Raw genomic sequence first — 17585 nt, forward strand, 5'->3', positions numbered from 1 at the left:
TTATTAATTCCGTGCCGCAACTAAATTGCTACTGTTGAAGTAAATGAGATGAGATATTAACAGAATTACAAGTTGGATAGAGTTAGACGCAATGACGTTAACAATGCTATAACACTACAGCATAGAATACGTAAAAGTAGTTACAATATAACTTATAATAATATACTTAAGTATCGAGAGTAAGTACCTTTCTCGCTACAGCTTCGAACAGTCAACGAAGGCGGAAGTATATTTATTTACTGGGTAAAACTACAAAATACGTATCGCTCGTGTTACTTATATCCAAAGAGTAAAGCATTATAAAAGCAAAGAGTAAAGTAAGTATATAGGTGCTTTTTTTTTTTTTTTTTTGTATGAATGGCTTTTGCTGCCAGGGCACTTTGCCAACGTCAAGTTTAGTTATAATATAAGGACAAACTCAGGAGTGCACCTAATATGATTTAGCCCAGAATTTTGAATTTAGAGAATTATACACTTAAAAAAAATAGTTTTAATAATATAACATTAGCAATAAACATATATAGCTGTACCTGTATAATAATTGGACAAATAAATAAATAAAATAATATTTGCATAAAATCCGCCCCTAGAATTAATAAATATAAAAATTTGGGCCGAAAAGATTTTAAACGTCACTACCCTTCCCGCACTCCAAAACTACAAAATACGTATCGCTCGTGTTACTTATATCCAAAGAGTAAAGCAAAGAGTAAAGTAAGTATATAGGTGCTTATATCGCCATTGCATCACACCGTTTGACAGCTGTCATTTTTAAATTATGTTTTTTTTTTGGATTTTATGGCCGCCACGGGACTCTCGCCGCCGAAAAGTTTGAATCCTCGTATGACATTACTGAAAATATATCCTTCTATTATTGCTGTCATTCGATCAACATTCAATATTAATTTTATCTATAAACTCCAGCTATTCTTTGATATTCCCTCACACTATCGCACTGCACCGCGACCTTGATGCGTCGCACCCATAAGTGAGAGCAAGAAACAGTTATCTATTTCTCGCTCTCACTTATGAGTGCGACGCTCTAAGGTCACGGTGCGGTGCGATAGTGTGTTAGCACTTTTTGGTTCCTCGGACCTTCGGACAGATAGTTAATTTTGGCATAAAGGACTCGCATCCTGGCCATAACTGTTTAAAAAAAAAAAGATAGTCAATTGTCAAATTTTTAAGGTTATGTTATGTGTTGGTGTTATGGATTAGTCGTTTTTTGTAAAGAAAATTGCATGTCAATTTCGCTTTAAATCATACTTGTACCAGTGCGAGTTGTCTACGAGACGTATCGAGACTACGATACGATTTTGTAGTTTTACTCCGTAAATAAATATACTTCCGCTTCCGTTGACTGTTCGAAGCTGTAGCGAGAAAGGTACTTACTCTCGAAACTTAAGTACTTTTACGTATTCTATGCTGTAGTGTTATAGCTAACGTAATTGCGTCTTACTCTATCCAACTTGTAATTCTGTTAATATCTCATCTCATTTACTTCAACAGTAGCAATTTAGTTACGGCACGGAATTAATAATAGTACAGAAGGTTCACTCTCTAATAAAACGCGTCTATTACGACAGATATGACCGCTAGGTGCCGAAAGCCCGAGCAGGCGTTCGTTCCATAGCAGTGCGCGGCAATTACTATGGCTAGACACCAAATCGCGGAGTGAGCCACGCCTGGTTACGGTTGGGGCAACTGACCCTAATTTTGCTCGAAATTTAAAACCAAAACACTCTACTGTCATACTGTGATTGCTGGGAGGCTCCACAATTCATCATGTTCTACTTGCATTCCAGGTTCTCACTGTTACCAGCTTGTTAGCACACAACATGTCAACAGAGACAGTGTGTCTGAAGACGGAGCCCGGAGAGGTGTGTGTGAAGACAGAGCCCGGAGATGTGTGTGTGAAGGAGGAACGGGAGTGTGAGGACAGCGTGCTGCGAGGAGTGAGCGCAGCGGCTGCACAGGCTGGACTGTACATGGATCATGTGGTCAAGGACGAACTTGTGCTGGGTCCCGAGGAGTGGCACCGCCCTAAAGTGCTCCCTTTACAAGGTCAGTTTACTATCCGATTTTATTATTATTCTCTTTATTTATTTTGCATCTTAGGCTAGGTCATGTATACCAAATAAACAGATATAGGAATCCATGGTGCAAATTTTCTTGGCAGGTAGGGTAGGGACTTCCTATATCGATAAACTCACATAAAATTAGATCACAATCATCTTTCATCATCTTTCATCCATCACCTCACAGTACCGCAGACACATCTGACACACAACCATTCATCGACTTGCAAACATATCACATTCTGGTGCCCATGACAGAAGCGAGTTCAACAGCCTTAGAGCCCGCACTGCTGGTGAGTTAAATATTTTTATGCGCTACAGTGCGTGTAATTGGTACTGCCAAAAGGTTGTGACTTTGCGGTCTAAGGAGATTTTTGGGCACAAATGGAACAGCGAGTTTAACAACTCTTCCTATCAATAGCAATAGGTATTACACCCTACATTTAATAACCTAGCGATTTAAAATATGCGTGAATTTCATACTTGTTTTCAAAACGAAATAGAAATGTGCAATAAATACAATGACAAACCCGGCGGTTTTCTGTGACTGAAACAACACAATGAAAACTGAATAGTTTTACATACAATTTACTTCAGTCTCTGTTTTTTTTTTTCAATTTCACGTTCAAATTCAAACTATGTTTTAGTACTTACTAACAAATATGTCATTAGTTTCTTTATTAAATAAATAAGTAGTCATCTTTTCTTACATATTATCTGCTTAAATTACTTCTTTTTCATTCTATATCCATTAACTATTTTAACTTTTTAATATGTGGTGTTGTATGTTGTATCAATATATGTGTGTCAGATATATTGATACAACGCTCTCTTGATATGGCGATAACCAGACGTAGCGTCGTGATGTTATGTTTGTTATATTCATTATACGCGATATAATACATTAATTTGTGTTTCAGTGTGTTCGGAGGGCCGCTCCGCCCGCGCCAGGGAACAACTCGCGATGGCTTGTTCCGTGGTGCTCGAGCGCCTCCCCGTCGACGCGACCGCTTACAAACCATACGGCTGCGAACACTGTGGCGAACGTTTTATAAATAAATCTATTTTAAGGAAACACATACAATATACTGACTCGTCATCTGGGCCCAAGACATTTGCTTGTAATTACAAATGCAATCAGAAATCAAGCTTAAAAACATACCAGAGGATACACACTGGAGAAAAGCCTTACAAATGTAGTCATTGCGACTACAAGTGCAACCGTGGGTCAGTCTTACGAAGACATGAGAGGACACATACTGGCGAGAAGCATTTACAATGTAGCCACTGTGATTTAAAATGCCGTGATAAATTCACCTTACGACGTCACCAGGTGACACATACTGGCGAGAAGCCTTTTCAATGTAGTCACTGTGATTTAAAATGCCGTGATAAATTCACCTTACGACGTCACCAGGTGACACATACTGGCGAGAAGCCTTTTCAATGTAGTCACTGTGATTTCAAATGCCGTGTTAAATCCAACCTACGACGTCACCAGATGACACATACTAGTGAGAAGCCTTTTCAATGTAGTCACTGTGATTTCAAATGCCGTGTTAAATCCAACCTACGACGTCACCAGAAGATGCATACTGGCGAGATGCCTTTTCAATGTAGTCACTGTGATTTCAAATGCCGTAAGAAATCCAACCTACGACGTCACCAGATGACACATACTGGCGAGAAGCCTTTTCAATGTAGTCACTGTGATTTCAAATGCCGTAAGAAATCCAACCTACGATTTCACCAGATGACACATACTGGCGAGAAGCCTTTTCAATGTAGTCACTGTGATTTCAAATGCCGTGATAAATCCAACCTACGAGCTCACCAGATGACACATACTGGCGAGAAGCCTCTTCGATGTAGCCACTGTGATTTCAAATGCCGTGTTAAATCCACCCTACGAGTTCACCAGATGACACATACTGGCGAGAAGCCTTTTCAATGTAGCCACTGTGATTTCAAATGCCGTGTTAAATTCGCCCTACGACGTCACCAGAAGACGCATACTGGGACGAAGCCTAAAAACGTAGTAATAGCGACTACAAGTGCACCCTGTAACATCACCTGTGATTAGGGGTCACAAAACCGTGCGTATTTAAGAAAACCGGTTTTTCGGTTTTTGTGACTTCAACTTCAACATTTATTCAGCAAATAGGCCACAAGGGCACTTTTACACGTCAACATTGAATTTACATACAAGCAAAATAATAATAATAATATATCAACAATTATTAAATACAACTACAACTACCAAATCAAACTAACGTAATACAATTACTTAGAGATGTATAAGGTCTCTTAATGTCGAATTACATAAAAAAAACTATAATAATAATATTAAAATAAAAACAAAACAGATACATGGAAAAAAAATTTAAACTTATTTAGAGGTGTAAATGTCTCTAAGTGTCAGAACTAAAAAATAACATAGTTTATCAAATTATCCTTAGAGATGTATAGGGTCTCCAAGAGTCAGAATCCTGTATGATTAACACATTACGAGAAAAAAAAAACATACGAGAACCGAATGAGGCGTCTCACTGCAATTAAATTAAAAAACAAAGTTACTAAATATATTCGTGTTAGCTTAAACAGACCCGTCTCCACAAACAGCACCCGTTCACGAGTACGACGCGTATCTCAGCCATCGCCTCCCTCAACCTTCATTCGGGAAAGTGGCGACCCGATCAACAACGCCACCGTAAGCAAAGACTTTTAAGCGAGCATGACATGTTCAAGCTACCGGCCTATATTAATATTAAAATAGTGATAACACTTAGCTGTGAGACACAGCATTTTGTGCTCGTATGTTATATAAAAGACGGTATAGCTTCACATAATTACTAGCCTACATTGACTTAGAGATGTAAAGGTCTCTAAGTGTCCGAATCATTAAAAATATAAGTATGGTCAATAAAATAAAAATAATAAAATGAATAAATACTTAGGGATGTAAAGGTCTCCAAGTGTCAGAATCATTAAAAATAAAATAAATAATTACTTAGAGATGTATAAGGTCTCCAAGTGTCCAAAACTAAAATTAAATTAAACAATATAATCAAGCGAGAACATGATTGTCTCATGTGTCAATTCTACTGGACACTAGCATATTTAATTTACAATGAAAAAACAATATTTATTGAACTCTTATCATACTATCGAAATCAAGCTACAGGCTTAAAGGCATCTCTATCGTGTATAAAATCATTTACAGTGTAGTACGCCTTACTTAACAAGGAGCGCTTAATGTGTGACTTAAATTTGGTAAGCGGTAAATTCGCTATGTCAGTAGGGACCACAGATTAGTAGGGACTTTGTTATAATGGCATCCGTTTTGACAACCCTAAATAGCCGAAAGGGATAGTGCCATATATAGTCCGTCAACCAAATCTTGTCAGTAGCAATGTAAAGCAAACTAAAGTAGGGCAACACTCAAAGAGCAGTATTGCGCTAAGAAAAGCAGCAATGTACATCGAACCATAAGATTTTTTTTCCGCTGAGCGCGCCCTGCGTACGTCAATTCAAATTGTCACTCGCGGTTTATTGAAAAAAATTGAAACATGGAGGGACAATTTAAAAGCGATGTTAAAACAATGTTAATCAAAATGATGAACAAATTTGAAGATATCAAAAACAACTCTCTATCGTAGTGCTTATATTCTCTTTGTTCCCTATGTCTTCTAAGTTTACTAAAATAAAATCATATCAAAATGCAGATAATTAGATAGTGCATATATTTGTTATTTACAATATAATATGCCACTTGTTAATGTAAATTAGTGTACTGTTCTGAATGAATATGACATACCTGTGAAATTTTTTTGATTGGTATATATTGTACAATATTAACAATATACATATTAAAAATAAAACAACTGATATTTGGGTGTTTATTTAATTTAAAGGTAAATAAGATAAGGGTCACTTTTCGACTTGGTTGCGTTGTACACGTATATAAACCGCCATAGGTAAGTATTGTCTGAAGAGATACTTTCTACTACGAACGCCTTATATTGGGCAAGATTTAATCCTGCAACAAACATGTATGGATTAGGTAGATATTGCGAAAGAACGGCGATATAATCAAGGCTCTTAATACTGTTTAAAAAGTTTACCTTTGTAAATAGTCACAACTGATTGCTGAAAATATTAGACATGTGGGCCTTTGGACGGTTTCCAGGACACAATTTATGGTCTTGTTGGATAGATTTAGGCATACGTTTTCATTTTATTGACGCCTTTTAACCCTAAAACAAAAAACTGAACATAATCTTAAAAGTTCGAAAGAGTTCTTCCAGTACTTGTCATAACCTCCATTTTTAGTAATGTTTACCATCAACGAGCATGATTGTACATTGTAGGCCCCTTAGCTTTGCTTATTCTTATTTAATGTATTGGTATTTAATGGTGACAGCACAAATATCTCTTGAAACAGAAACGATTCAGAATGAAAACCAAATGAAAACAAATAAGGTGACGGCTGTCATTCACGATCCACATTCCACAGATAAAACACTGATGACACGCGTTTTGGAATTATTTGAACACAGTGTTGCTAACCCGCGATTTTTCAAATTTGCCGCCTTTTACTACTGACAAGATTTGGTTGACGGACTTTATTAGAAAGCGGACAGCGTGAGTAGACCCTGAATCGCTGTCATACTTCGGTTTTGTAGGAAGTTTCCTTTCTGTACGGTAGTACTATTATATATTCATGATTTATTCTGTAATATTGGTTTGGTCTGTCATTGCCTTTATTAGTTCGTGTACCTACCGTTGGCGCTAGTTGCATATGCAACTGTAATGTTCAGCCAAGGTATGGTTGGACCGGATCGGTACAGAGTTATTATGAGGGCGATGCTTGTTTTATATAAATAATAATTTAATTTAGTCGTCATGCTGTATCTTCTTGCTGTGTCACTTTTTCTTATTTAACCATTAATTCACTTAGTAGGTACATTAGGTCACTGAGTCATTAGGCCACGAGTAAAATAATTAAATTCTAATATATTTTTTTATTCTACTCCTTTCTATTGTTTCTATTTCTATCTTAGAGCATTTAGTAATTGGAGATGTCATCGCTGTAATTTTCTTTACGAACCAGGCTGCCGATTTTTGCGGGGGAGGGGACGTCAAATGTATTGCTATTTCTACATGATTTGTATTACGTAACGTACAAATAGCCATGTCAGTCCATACAAAACTTTCTCGCTCTCACTTATGGGTGCGACGCTCCAAGGTCGCGGTGCGGTGCGATAGTCTGTTATCACTTTTAGCTAAAAAACTTCCATACTAAAAATGTTGCCATGTTTAAGCATTTACCAGGGGCTACCGCGAAAACCGATTTTCACAAATTGCGAGGATCTTTCTCTTTTACTCAAACGAAGGCGTAATTAGTGAGACAGAGACAGATGCCCGCAATTTGCGAACTTCGATTTTCGCGGTTAACCCTCTGTAGTGTAAGCCCCACTGATAATCCAACCTCTAGACTGAGCTTAGGCCAATTCTTTCATGAAACCGATGCTGCCAAAAATACGGGTTTGCGGGGGGGATGAGGTGAGCGAATCCCGTGCCGTGATTGGTCCGTTCAAAGACACGGACCAATCACGGCACGGGATTGACTCGAAGATGGAGTAACGCTACCGTACACATGTGTGGCAGAGGGGGTAGCGCGACTATGTTATGTTTAGAGGTTGGATTGTCTGTGGTAAGCCCCCTCCAGACTATGTGCGTGAATCGCGGTCGGAGCCGCGAATGCGAGTGTGGAGTCGATTTCGCTGTCTGCGAAAATCGACTCCACACTCTCGTTCGCGGCTTCGCGCACGAGTATGGAGGGGGCTGTAGGACCGCATCGTTATGACGGCTCGGTCCAAGTCATGAATCTAGTATAATAGCCTATTTAAACTCTCGGCTCGCGGCGCGTCTCGTGGCTCGCCTCGAGCGCGTAAGCCTGTCGAGTAGAGCTACTGATTACACTCTCGGCTTGTGGCTCGTCCCGTGGCTCGTAAGCTCGTCGAGCTAATATATTTTAAACACTAACAGCACGGCATAAGGTTTATAACCGAATGACAAGTCGAACGCAAGCGCGCGTCCCGCGCGAGCCCCTTTGGCTCGTGCCCAAAAAACCGCTCATCCACGCGAGCCGAGCCGCGAGACGAGCCCAGCGCTTACACTCTCATCTCGTGGCTCGGCTCGCGGCCCGTCTCGTGGCTCGCGCGAGAGTCTAAACTGCTTTTAACTGGATTGGGCATGAGTGGTGGGGATAACTGACAGAACGGGATAGTCTTATGTATCTTTCAGTAGAAGTAGTAGCGAAAGCGCTATTATTGTTTGTCCTTGTCACAGTCTCACATTTTTCTTTATTCCCCACCATAAATTAGTATAGATCATTGGTCGAATCTATTTGTTGCCCACCATAACAAATAAATTCGACCAATCATAGCGTCGTGCGACGCTATGATTGGTCGAATTTATATGTTTTGTCCCTCATGGAGGCACGCGTAGACCACTTCTATAGGATGCTACCTTCTATGGTCCAATCCATGTCCAATCTGGCAAGCGGGAATCGAGAATTTCATTTCATTCATGGAATACCTAATAAAATTGTTTAGGAATTTCTCAACTACCCATATCACAGATCATATAAAGCCCTTGCTACACGGTCGCCGACAAGCCCCTCAGACCGCGTGGCCTTGGTCTGGACGGACCGTGTAGACAGTTGTTTCCAACAAAATTTGACCAAAACTGACCAAGGACAGACCAAGGTCAGACGGTTAGAAGGCTTGTCGGCGACCGTGTAGCAAGGGCTTTATACTAGTCCCATATTATTAATTAAGCCCTTGCTACACGGTCGCCGACAAGCCCCTCAGACCTCGTGGCCTTGGTCTGGACGGACCGTGTAGACAGTTGTTTCCAACAAAATTTGACCAAAACTGACCAAGGTCAGACCAAGGACAGACGGTTAGAAGGCTTGTCGGCGACCGTGTAGCAAGGGCTTTATTCTTACTTTTTTATTAAAAACTGCGGGCCGCTTCGGTAAGATCTGCGTGTATCTTTAATAATTCCTACGAAAAAAGTACGGAGGTCGTTATTTTGTAAACATGGAAAACAACATTGAGAAAACCTTGAAAGAGAAAAGAAAATCCTGCGAACAAAGGAACTCTAGAAGCAGAAAGAAGATTGTGAACAGCATCAATGCGGGAGTCGTCAGAAAGAAGGTCTTCGAGTATTATGAGACCGAAAAGGAAGTGCCGACGCTCGGTGAGTTAGCTGATATGTTAGAAGAAAACGGGCTCCTGTTCGAACCCAAACAATTGAAAAAGCTGTTACATGACCTCGGTTATCGTTATACACGATGCCAGTCACCGTCACGTAGGCATATTCTTGGCGAGAAACATACTCTTGGTTATAAGCGTATCAAATATATCCGAAAAATCCGGGAATGCAGGGCCGAAAATCGGAACGTATAGGTATTTCATGCATGATACTTACATGGAGGCTAGCGACGTAGCCAAGGGTCGTTGTCTTAGAATTGACTTACCAGCTAAGATTTCGAAAAAGGAACGCTTGGTAATACTTCATGCCGGCGGTAAAAACGGTTTGATTAGCGGTACCTTCACTACGATTAAAGCTGACTATGAATTTGATGATCATTTCAGTGAAGTGAACACTCCTAAATTTGAAAAATGGGTGACTGACAATTTAAAGGATAAGTTTGAACCAAACTCTGTGATCTGTATTAGCAGCCCGAGACACCACAGCATTCAAAAGCACAAAAAACCAAAAAGTATTTTAACGACTAAAACTGATATGCAGAACTGGTTGAAGATACATAATGTTGAATATAAGGAGGATTTAGAAAAGATATTTCTGCTACAGCTTATTAGTAAGACTCGTTCGGAACCGGTTTACGCTGTTGATGAGGCGCTGAAATCCCTCGGGCATACTGTCTTGCGCATCCCTCCTATTCATGCAGACCTTAATCCACTTGAATATGTCTGGGAAGATATCAGGAAAAAGGTAGCAGATAGTCATGGTAACGCATCTGTGGATGACAAGAGAAGAACCTGGATGAAATTGTATTCCGAATATCCTCTCGCCGAATACCAGAAGTGGGTGGATCTTGTCAAAAACACTGAGAATGAGTACTATGACATGATGTACAAATTGGATGAAATAGTTGATGATATAATTGGGAGGTATGCAAAAGATTTGAACTCGGACTCTGAAGATTGGACGACCGATAACAGTGAGGAGTCAGAGTCGGATTCTGACTTTTAGATATTCTTCTCAAAGAGTTTTTTATGCTGGACTTTGTTGCTCAGGGATTCTGAAAGATATTCATTTTAGTTGCTTACAAGACTGATAATTTTATTTTTAAAGTTCTTTAAAAGTTGATTTTTAAGGTGCTGATAGACTTTAGCATTCACTTACTATGAATGAGCAATCGGACACAAAAGAATGTACTAGCTTTTATCAAACAATTCGCTGTATCTGCTTAATAACTTAATGGTCGATATTATGCTTGAGTGAATGCTCAAGTCTATCAGCACCATTAGGTTTATAAGCGTACCTATCAAAATAATCCATTTTATGTTGATGGCAGTTTAGTCTGTTAGTTTTTTTCTTTCTTTAGTTGCAACTTTAAAAAATTAGCTAAGCCTTTGGTTTGTCCTTAACCCTTAAATGCATGACTTTTTCTTTTTGCCCGAAATTAATATATGTATCACATAATTGTTTGCCGATTCTAGGAAAAACGGTAAAAAAAAATATAACTTCGATTTTCACTGCGAAATTAGTGTTAAAAGTTGAATTGGCTAAATCATATTTATGTAAATATGTAATTTGGCGATGGTGGCGATGAGCGGCCGGACAATCCCGTAGTTCAAAGGGGCTGGGACGATATCTTGTGCAAGAAGACCGTCGCAAATATGTTAGGGAGGGCGGTAGGATCGGACTTGGCGCGCCTCAAAGCCGCTTCTAGGGTTGAGTCGGGAGCGTGGCTACACGCATTGCCTTCCCCCTCGCTAGGCACACTCTTAGACAACGACTCTTTAAGGATCGCAGTTGCCCTGCGTTTGGGGTGTAAGGTGTGCGAAGCGCATCGGTGCATTTGTGGGGTCATGGTCGAAGAAAACGGACACCATGGCCTAAGCTGCTTGAAATGCGCCGGGCGTTTTTCAAGGCATCATGCTATCAATGATGTGATCCGCAGGGCTCTGGTGTCGGCCAACGTTCCTTGCGTTTTGGAGCCTCCAGGGTTGTGCCGCACAGATGGCAAGAGGCCTGACGGTCTGACATTGGTTCCGTGGCAGAAAGGTCGGTGCCTCCTTTGGGATGCAACGTGCGTCAGTACGTTTGCGCCGTCCCACTTGAATCTCACGGTGAGGTCCGCTGGCTCAGCCGCGGAGTATGCGGCTAAAATGAAGCATGCTAAGTACTCTGCCCTGGAGCCAATGTACGATTTTGTGCCAGTTGCAGTCGAGACTGCGGGACCTTGGGCTTTGGAGGCCAAGGAATTCGTAGGGGGTTTGGGCCGGCGGCTGAGGGACAGGGGGTGCGACCCTCGGTCCGGATCGTACCTGGTTCAACAAATCTCATTGGCCATTCAACGTGGTAACGCTGCCAGTGTGATGGGGACTTTTGAGCCAGGTACGATTCGTGACAGATGTTTTGTTTAGCTTTGCATTATTGTTTAAAAATGACGAAGCCTGTTGCGGATATCATCATTGGTTTGGTTGGGACGAAGCATGTTGCGGATTTGTATTTGTGGCCACCTGACGAAGCCTGCATTGTGGATATCCTAACTAAAAATTTGATCTTTTGAATTTGATCATATTAATGTTAGTGTTAATTTATTTTTTATGTATATTAGTTTCTGCATAATGTCATTAATTAATTAATTAATATACATTTAACTGTAATTTTCAGTAATAGATATATGACATTGTTTACTACCATTAGAAAGGTACACTATTTGTGATATACCTATGATAAAGTTTGTAAATATAAAATAATTACAAACCCCGAAAAATCTGCCCAAAATCACATACTAAAAATCATGAACTTCCAGGTTTTTTTAAGTTTTCCGACATTTCGTCTATAAACAAATGTAATTTTTATAAATTAAAATACTGTGTAAATTTATGTGATAATTCGGAAAGTTTATTAGTTTTACTATTGAAATAATATACAGGAACAAATAGAATTTGTTTAACCATTAATCTGTGAGCTGTCTCATGCTTTGTAGACATTTGGCAACACTATGCATTTAAGGGTTAACTGTTAATCCTGATTATGTTTTTAGTGATATACTGTGTAAACACTATATAATGACACTCAAGGGGACGGATACGTTGACCCTATAGTTTTCATTAGATTCAGATAAATAAATATTTAAGAATACCAAAGATAAATGTAGATGTGATAGGGAGGAAACATTGAGTGATGTTGATGAAGTTTACACTGTAGTTCAAAATAAAATGCTATTAAATACGTAACACTTTTTATTTACAACTCTATCCCACCATAGTCCTCTTTCTTCCTCTTGCCCTGACTTCTTCAAACTTGCCAATAATCTCCTTCACATTATTTTTGCTGTAATTTTTATACGCTTCAAGGATCTTGTTAAATATCCCCGGATAGTCATTATGGGTGCTTATCAACGCTCTTTCTAAGACATACAAGTCAACCCCCTTATCTTCCGCACTAGTATCGAAGGATGATAATCCAAAATCAATCATGACTAATTCCACATCTGCATCTAACCAATCAGAGTCATCGGGTTTTAAGTTTTTATTCACTAATAACATATTTGATGTAGTTAAATCTCCATGAATGATGTTGTTCTCATGAAGTTTACGCACAGTTTGGCCGATTAGTGTGGCTATTTTGTCAAGGCTGTTTGGCCTATCACCCGAGCTATTTTGATGTTTAGTGAAAATGTCTATTATGAAGTCTTTCACGGTGATGCTGTGCATGAAATGTTGCATGTATATGCGTCTACGCTCGAAATCTACTAAATATAACGCTGGAGTTTTGACATCAGCTGCTTTACAGCGAACGATAGCTCTAGCTTCATTTTTAATGCGCTCTTTGGTTATGGTGACATCGAGTTCCGGTTGGCGATATTTCTTCTCAAACCTCTCCTTGATTAGCGTAGGTTTCCCGAGGTAATTACAGATGTACAGCTTCGCTTCAGCCCCTTGTTTTAATATCTTTAAATCTTCACACATGTTTCGATGTTTTTGGTGAAGTATTACTTAACCTATAAACTGGTCAACGCGATTGTCCGGCGATTTTATTTCAACAATGGATTGCCATAACCCCATTAAATACTTATATTTCAACTTAGAATGTCTAAATGTTGCAAAAGAGTGATAAAATAGATATTTGTTTACAATTTCGCAGGACCTAATTCTGCAAGTATCTCGTTGAACTGTCAAAGTTGCGTTTTGTTACTTTCTTTATTGACATTCGTATGATTTATGAATTTAACTTAATTATTTAATTCATGATATTATAATTATTTAATATTTAAGTATTAATTCAGTTTGTTGTTAATAATTAATAACTTTTACAGTACCAAATGTTTTAAAGCAGCTTTAAAAAAAAGTGAAGCGTGCATCGAGGAATACAAAATCGTCACATGCAAGCCGCACTTTACATTTAATCAAGTAGGTATATTTATAGTTATGGTTATACTTTCTCCTATAGAACCGCCCGAGATACGTTGCTGTATTCGCGGAGCTCCGGGAGGCTGTGGGCGTGATATCGGAACAGGAACAGTGCCGGCCGGCACTACAAATTAATTAATTCAGCCCAATCCCTACAAATTCTTTAACAGGCAGTGATTCATTTAAACAGTGAGAGTTCTACATCGGCAAACAATTTTAATAGTCATAAAACGAGTGCTTTAATTTATAAAAGTAGCGATATACTTTTATTTAATTTTTTTGTGATTTTGTGAATGAATTGTGTTACCACCATGATGTCTGCTGAGGGATTAGAATACGAGACCATCGTCCAGAATGGGCCGAAAAAAGTAAGTTTATATTTTTTGAATTTTACTTTGGAGGTAAAGACGGAATATTGTCTGTCACTGTATGCGCAATATAGGTAGGTAGACGTTAGGTAAGTCTAATGTCTAAAGGGGGATGTCCTATACAACCGTCTGGCGCTGGTAGGTATGTTTATTCTGGGTTCATAACATAAATGCAGGGTAATGCTATATCCTGCACGTAAAGAGGATGATGTTGGCGGGAAATTGTTCCCTTTCTTTTAATTGAGCAGTTTCCATTACATACATGTGTATGATGTCAGCATACTAAAATAAACTATTTACCTACGTTTAAGTGTTAAAGGTGAGGGTAAGTAAACAAAAAGAATGATAACAGTGGAAATGTTTTTACCAGTCAATTTTATCTGACTTCAGTTATCGATTAAATATGAAACATGCAGAGTTAATGGCTGGACCTGATTAGAATTTAATAAGATTTCTTTTACACTAACATTTAAAAATAAATACATACAAGGTAGGTATGATTTATACTTGCTTATGTTACGCGGTAGCAAAGGTATTGTTTACCTCTCGTGCTTGTATGTATTAAGTCCTGAGCAAGCGAAACATGACAAAAAAATCAATGTTGAGCGTTGCGAGGGTTCAAGAAGACAAACTTTGCTGCTTCGTGTAACACTTTTTTTCATCCTACATCCGATTCAAAGAAGACGACGCAAGCAAGAAAGAAATTATGTAAAAAACCGGCCAAGTGCGAGTCGGACTCGCGCACGGAGGGTTCCGCACCATCAACAAAAAATAGAGCAAAAAAATCGTGTTTTTTATATGGGAGTCCCCCTTAAATATTTATTTTATTTTATTTTTACTATTTGTTGTTATAGCGCCAACAGAGATACATCATTTGTGAAAATTTCAACTGTCTAGCTATCGCGGTTCATGAGATACAGCCTGGTGACAGACGGACGGACGGACGGACGGACAGCGAAGTCTTAGTAATAGGGTCCCGTTTTTTACCCTTCGGGTACGGAACCCTAAAAAGATAAGTTATTAGCATTACATTACCAAGGAAAGAGAGAAATTTCGAAGCATAATAGGCTTGGTTCCAAACTTCCAAACATACAATTTGGGTTACAGAGCAGTAGAAGTTGCTAAGCGGGCCAGGTGTTCAAAATGATCTTGACGCGACTTTATTGTTAAGATAATAAGAGTGTGTCAAGCTAATTTTGAACACCTCGTCCGCTTAGCAACCTCTGCAGCTGACTGTACCTAAGGTACCCTACGGAAACATTGCCCCGCCTTATCAGTCGAGTAATTAATCAGGTTCTGAAATAGGTGTGTAAGTGAAATTCATGTCAACACGTCACATAAGTCTAGCTAGAAGCTTGCTACCGTTAAAACAATCAGTCGTAAGTGCAGTTCCCGTGAACGGGAGATACGACGTTCTTATACCGAGCTCTTGGGATCATGCGTGTCGGGTTTTTTTTAACTGCGGGCTTAGAAAATATCTGATAATGGATATAGCCGTATCCAGACGAGCTGGGCAAATCGACCGATTTGATCAGGAAAATAATTGGCGCCAATCTCATCTACCTATTAGCGTCCACACGTACACAATTTAATCACCAATTTGCATTCCATAGATACTAACTTCGAAAATTGGCATTTTTGTGTCCGCACCGTTGATTTGATCGGGGAATGAAATTGGCGTTTGCATCCGCACGGCCTGATTCGATCGGATAATTTTATCAGATTGGCGAAAAATTGTCTCGTCTGGACACCACTTACAGGAAACAGGAAAGTATTAGAGCCACCCCACACTCACGTATTTTGTGCGTCGGCGGCTTGGAGGATACAACATGACTAATTTTCATTTATGGTATCAATCGATCGGGTTTGTTTTTAGCTTGGAGGATACAAGTTTTTAGGATCAAATGTCTATATGGGACCCATTCTTGGAGGATACAACTAAACGGAGTAGCCATTAACAGGCTTTCCCCTCTGTCGAAAATAGGCGGCCAACGGTCATACACAATGTATGGACTGACGTTTATCTGACATGGCTATTTTTACGTTACGCATACATTTGACGTTCCCCTCCCCCGCAAAAATCGGCAGACTGTTTTGTACAGAAAATTACAGACATGGCGTCTCCGTTTGATTATATCCTCCAAGGTCGGCGGCGTCTATTAATCTCCCAAAGGGTAAAAACGGGACCCTATTACTAAGACTCCTCTGTCCGTCTGTCTGTCTGTCACCAGGCTTTATCTCATGAATATTTCTGTTGCCGCTATAACAACAAATACTAATAAAAAGTACGAAACCGGTGGGCTAGCCCAACTCGCACTTGACCGGTTTTTTAGTTTCGTTTGCCAATGCCACGATGTAAAAACGGCATTTGAGGCATTATCCATGAAAAGGGACCTTATTGTCGATGGCGCTTACGCCGCATAGCGTCGCACAGCATTGTATTTATATCGGAGCATCGTTAATAATGGCGTAAGCGCCATCGACAATAAGGTCCCTTTTCATAGATAACGTCACATTTTTGATTGCAAATGGCGTAAATCCAATAGTCTCTCGAGTCGAGTGGTTACTTGGCTAGTGATGCGTTGTGCCCGGGGTTTTTTCCGGGAACGGAATGAGGGAATATTGCTTAAAACAGGAAAATTAAATATAATCGTTTTGACGTCTTTTTAAGTACCAAGGTATTAGGCTATATTATTTTCACGGATATACCTAATATATGGGGCATTATCTATGAAAAGGGACCTTATTGTCGATGGCGCTTACGCCGCACAGCGGCGCGCGGCAATATATTTATATCGGAGCATGTTTAATAATGGCGTAAGCGCCATCGAATATAAGGTCCATTTTCATAGATAACGTCATAAATTGTCTACATCACTATGTAAACAAGAGGCTGTATTTTTCACGCATTTCGTAGGTCGCGAATGTCGCGATAGGGCACGTTTTGAATAAGGGCTTTTCATTCGATGGCTTCTGATTTCTCCTGAAATCCGTGACAAAAGTCCATTTGCATTCATGTATATACATGTATAGGCGATACAATATTTCTTTATTTTGTGGCGTGTTTTGTTCATAAGGAAGGTGTTTGTAACTTGATACTGTTAAAAAAACGATAATGAATTAAATATTGCCTGGTAGTTTTCACTTAATTTGTATTCATCAAGCTTTATTTATAAATTATAGGTAATAAAAAGTAAGTATTGGTATGCCGGATGGCGATTCCGCGTGCAAGGAAACTATTTGAAGTAAAATACTCGCGGTACACGAGAGTCGAGAGTAGGTAACACGCATAGAAAACCTCTTTGTTACTACCGCCTTTGCTATTATAGAGCGGGTAGGGCCTACCCTACCCTACCCTAGGTAGGGTAGTATAATCTATATCCAAGCGGGCCGTTCGCTTGTTTGCAACAGGCAACAACTAGTCAAGGTCGTATTTCACTCACAATCGTCAAATT

The 17585-nt window shown here is 39.4% G+C and overlaps 4 protein-coding genes across 4 annotated transcripts in view; 3 read left to right on the top strand and 1 right to left on the bottom strand.

The window, feature by feature from the left end:
- Positions 1-1820: 1820 nt before the first annotated feature.
- On the top strand, positions 1821-3415 carry LOC134658228 (zinc finger protein 354A-like). Its single transcript, XM_063513839.1, has 3 exons — positions 1821-2064; positions 2999-3305; positions 3412-3415. Exons 1-3 carry the CDS (start codon positions 1839-1841, stop codon positions 3413-3415), a joined length of 537 nt encoding a protein of 178 aa, XP_063369909.1. The 5' UTR covers positions 1821-1838.
- A 5755-nt stretch (positions 3416-9170) lies between these two features.
- LOC134658095 (uncharacterized) lies at positions 9171-10386 on the top strand. The gene has a single exon (XM_063513700.1). The coding sequence runs from the start codon at positions 9417-9419 to the stop codon at positions 10365-10367; it is 951 nt and encodes a 316-aa protein (XP_063369770.1). The 5' UTR covers positions 9171-9416; the 3' UTR covers positions 10368-10386.
- A 2188-nt stretch (positions 10387-12574) lies between these two features.
- Positions 12575-13505, bottom strand: LOC134658101 (EKC/KEOPS complex subunit TP53RK). Its single transcript, XM_063513708.1, has one exon. It carries the CDS (start codon positions 13319-13321, stop codon positions 12605-12607), a length of 717 nt encoding a protein of 238 aa, XP_063369778.1. The 5' UTR covers positions 13322-13505; the 3' UTR covers positions 12575-12604.
- A 298-nt stretch (positions 13506-13803) lies between these two features.
- Positions 13804-17585, top strand: part of LOC134657956 (coactosin-like protein) — a 40082-nt gene continuing 36300 nt past the window's right edge. The window contains exon 1 of the mRNA XM_063513560.1: positions 13804-14130. Coding sequence (XP_063369630.1) covers positions 14056-14130 — 75 coding nt within the window. The 5' untranslated portion in view covers positions 13804-14055. The remainder of the gene's footprint in view (positions 14131-17585) is intronic.

The sequence above is a fragment of the Cydia amplana genome, chromosome 21 (assembly GCF_948474715.1).
Source record: "Cydia amplana chromosome 21, ilCydAmpl1.1, whole genome shotgun sequence".
NCBI lineage: Eukaryota > Metazoa > Arthropoda > Insecta > Lepidoptera > Tortricidae > Cydia > Cydia amplana.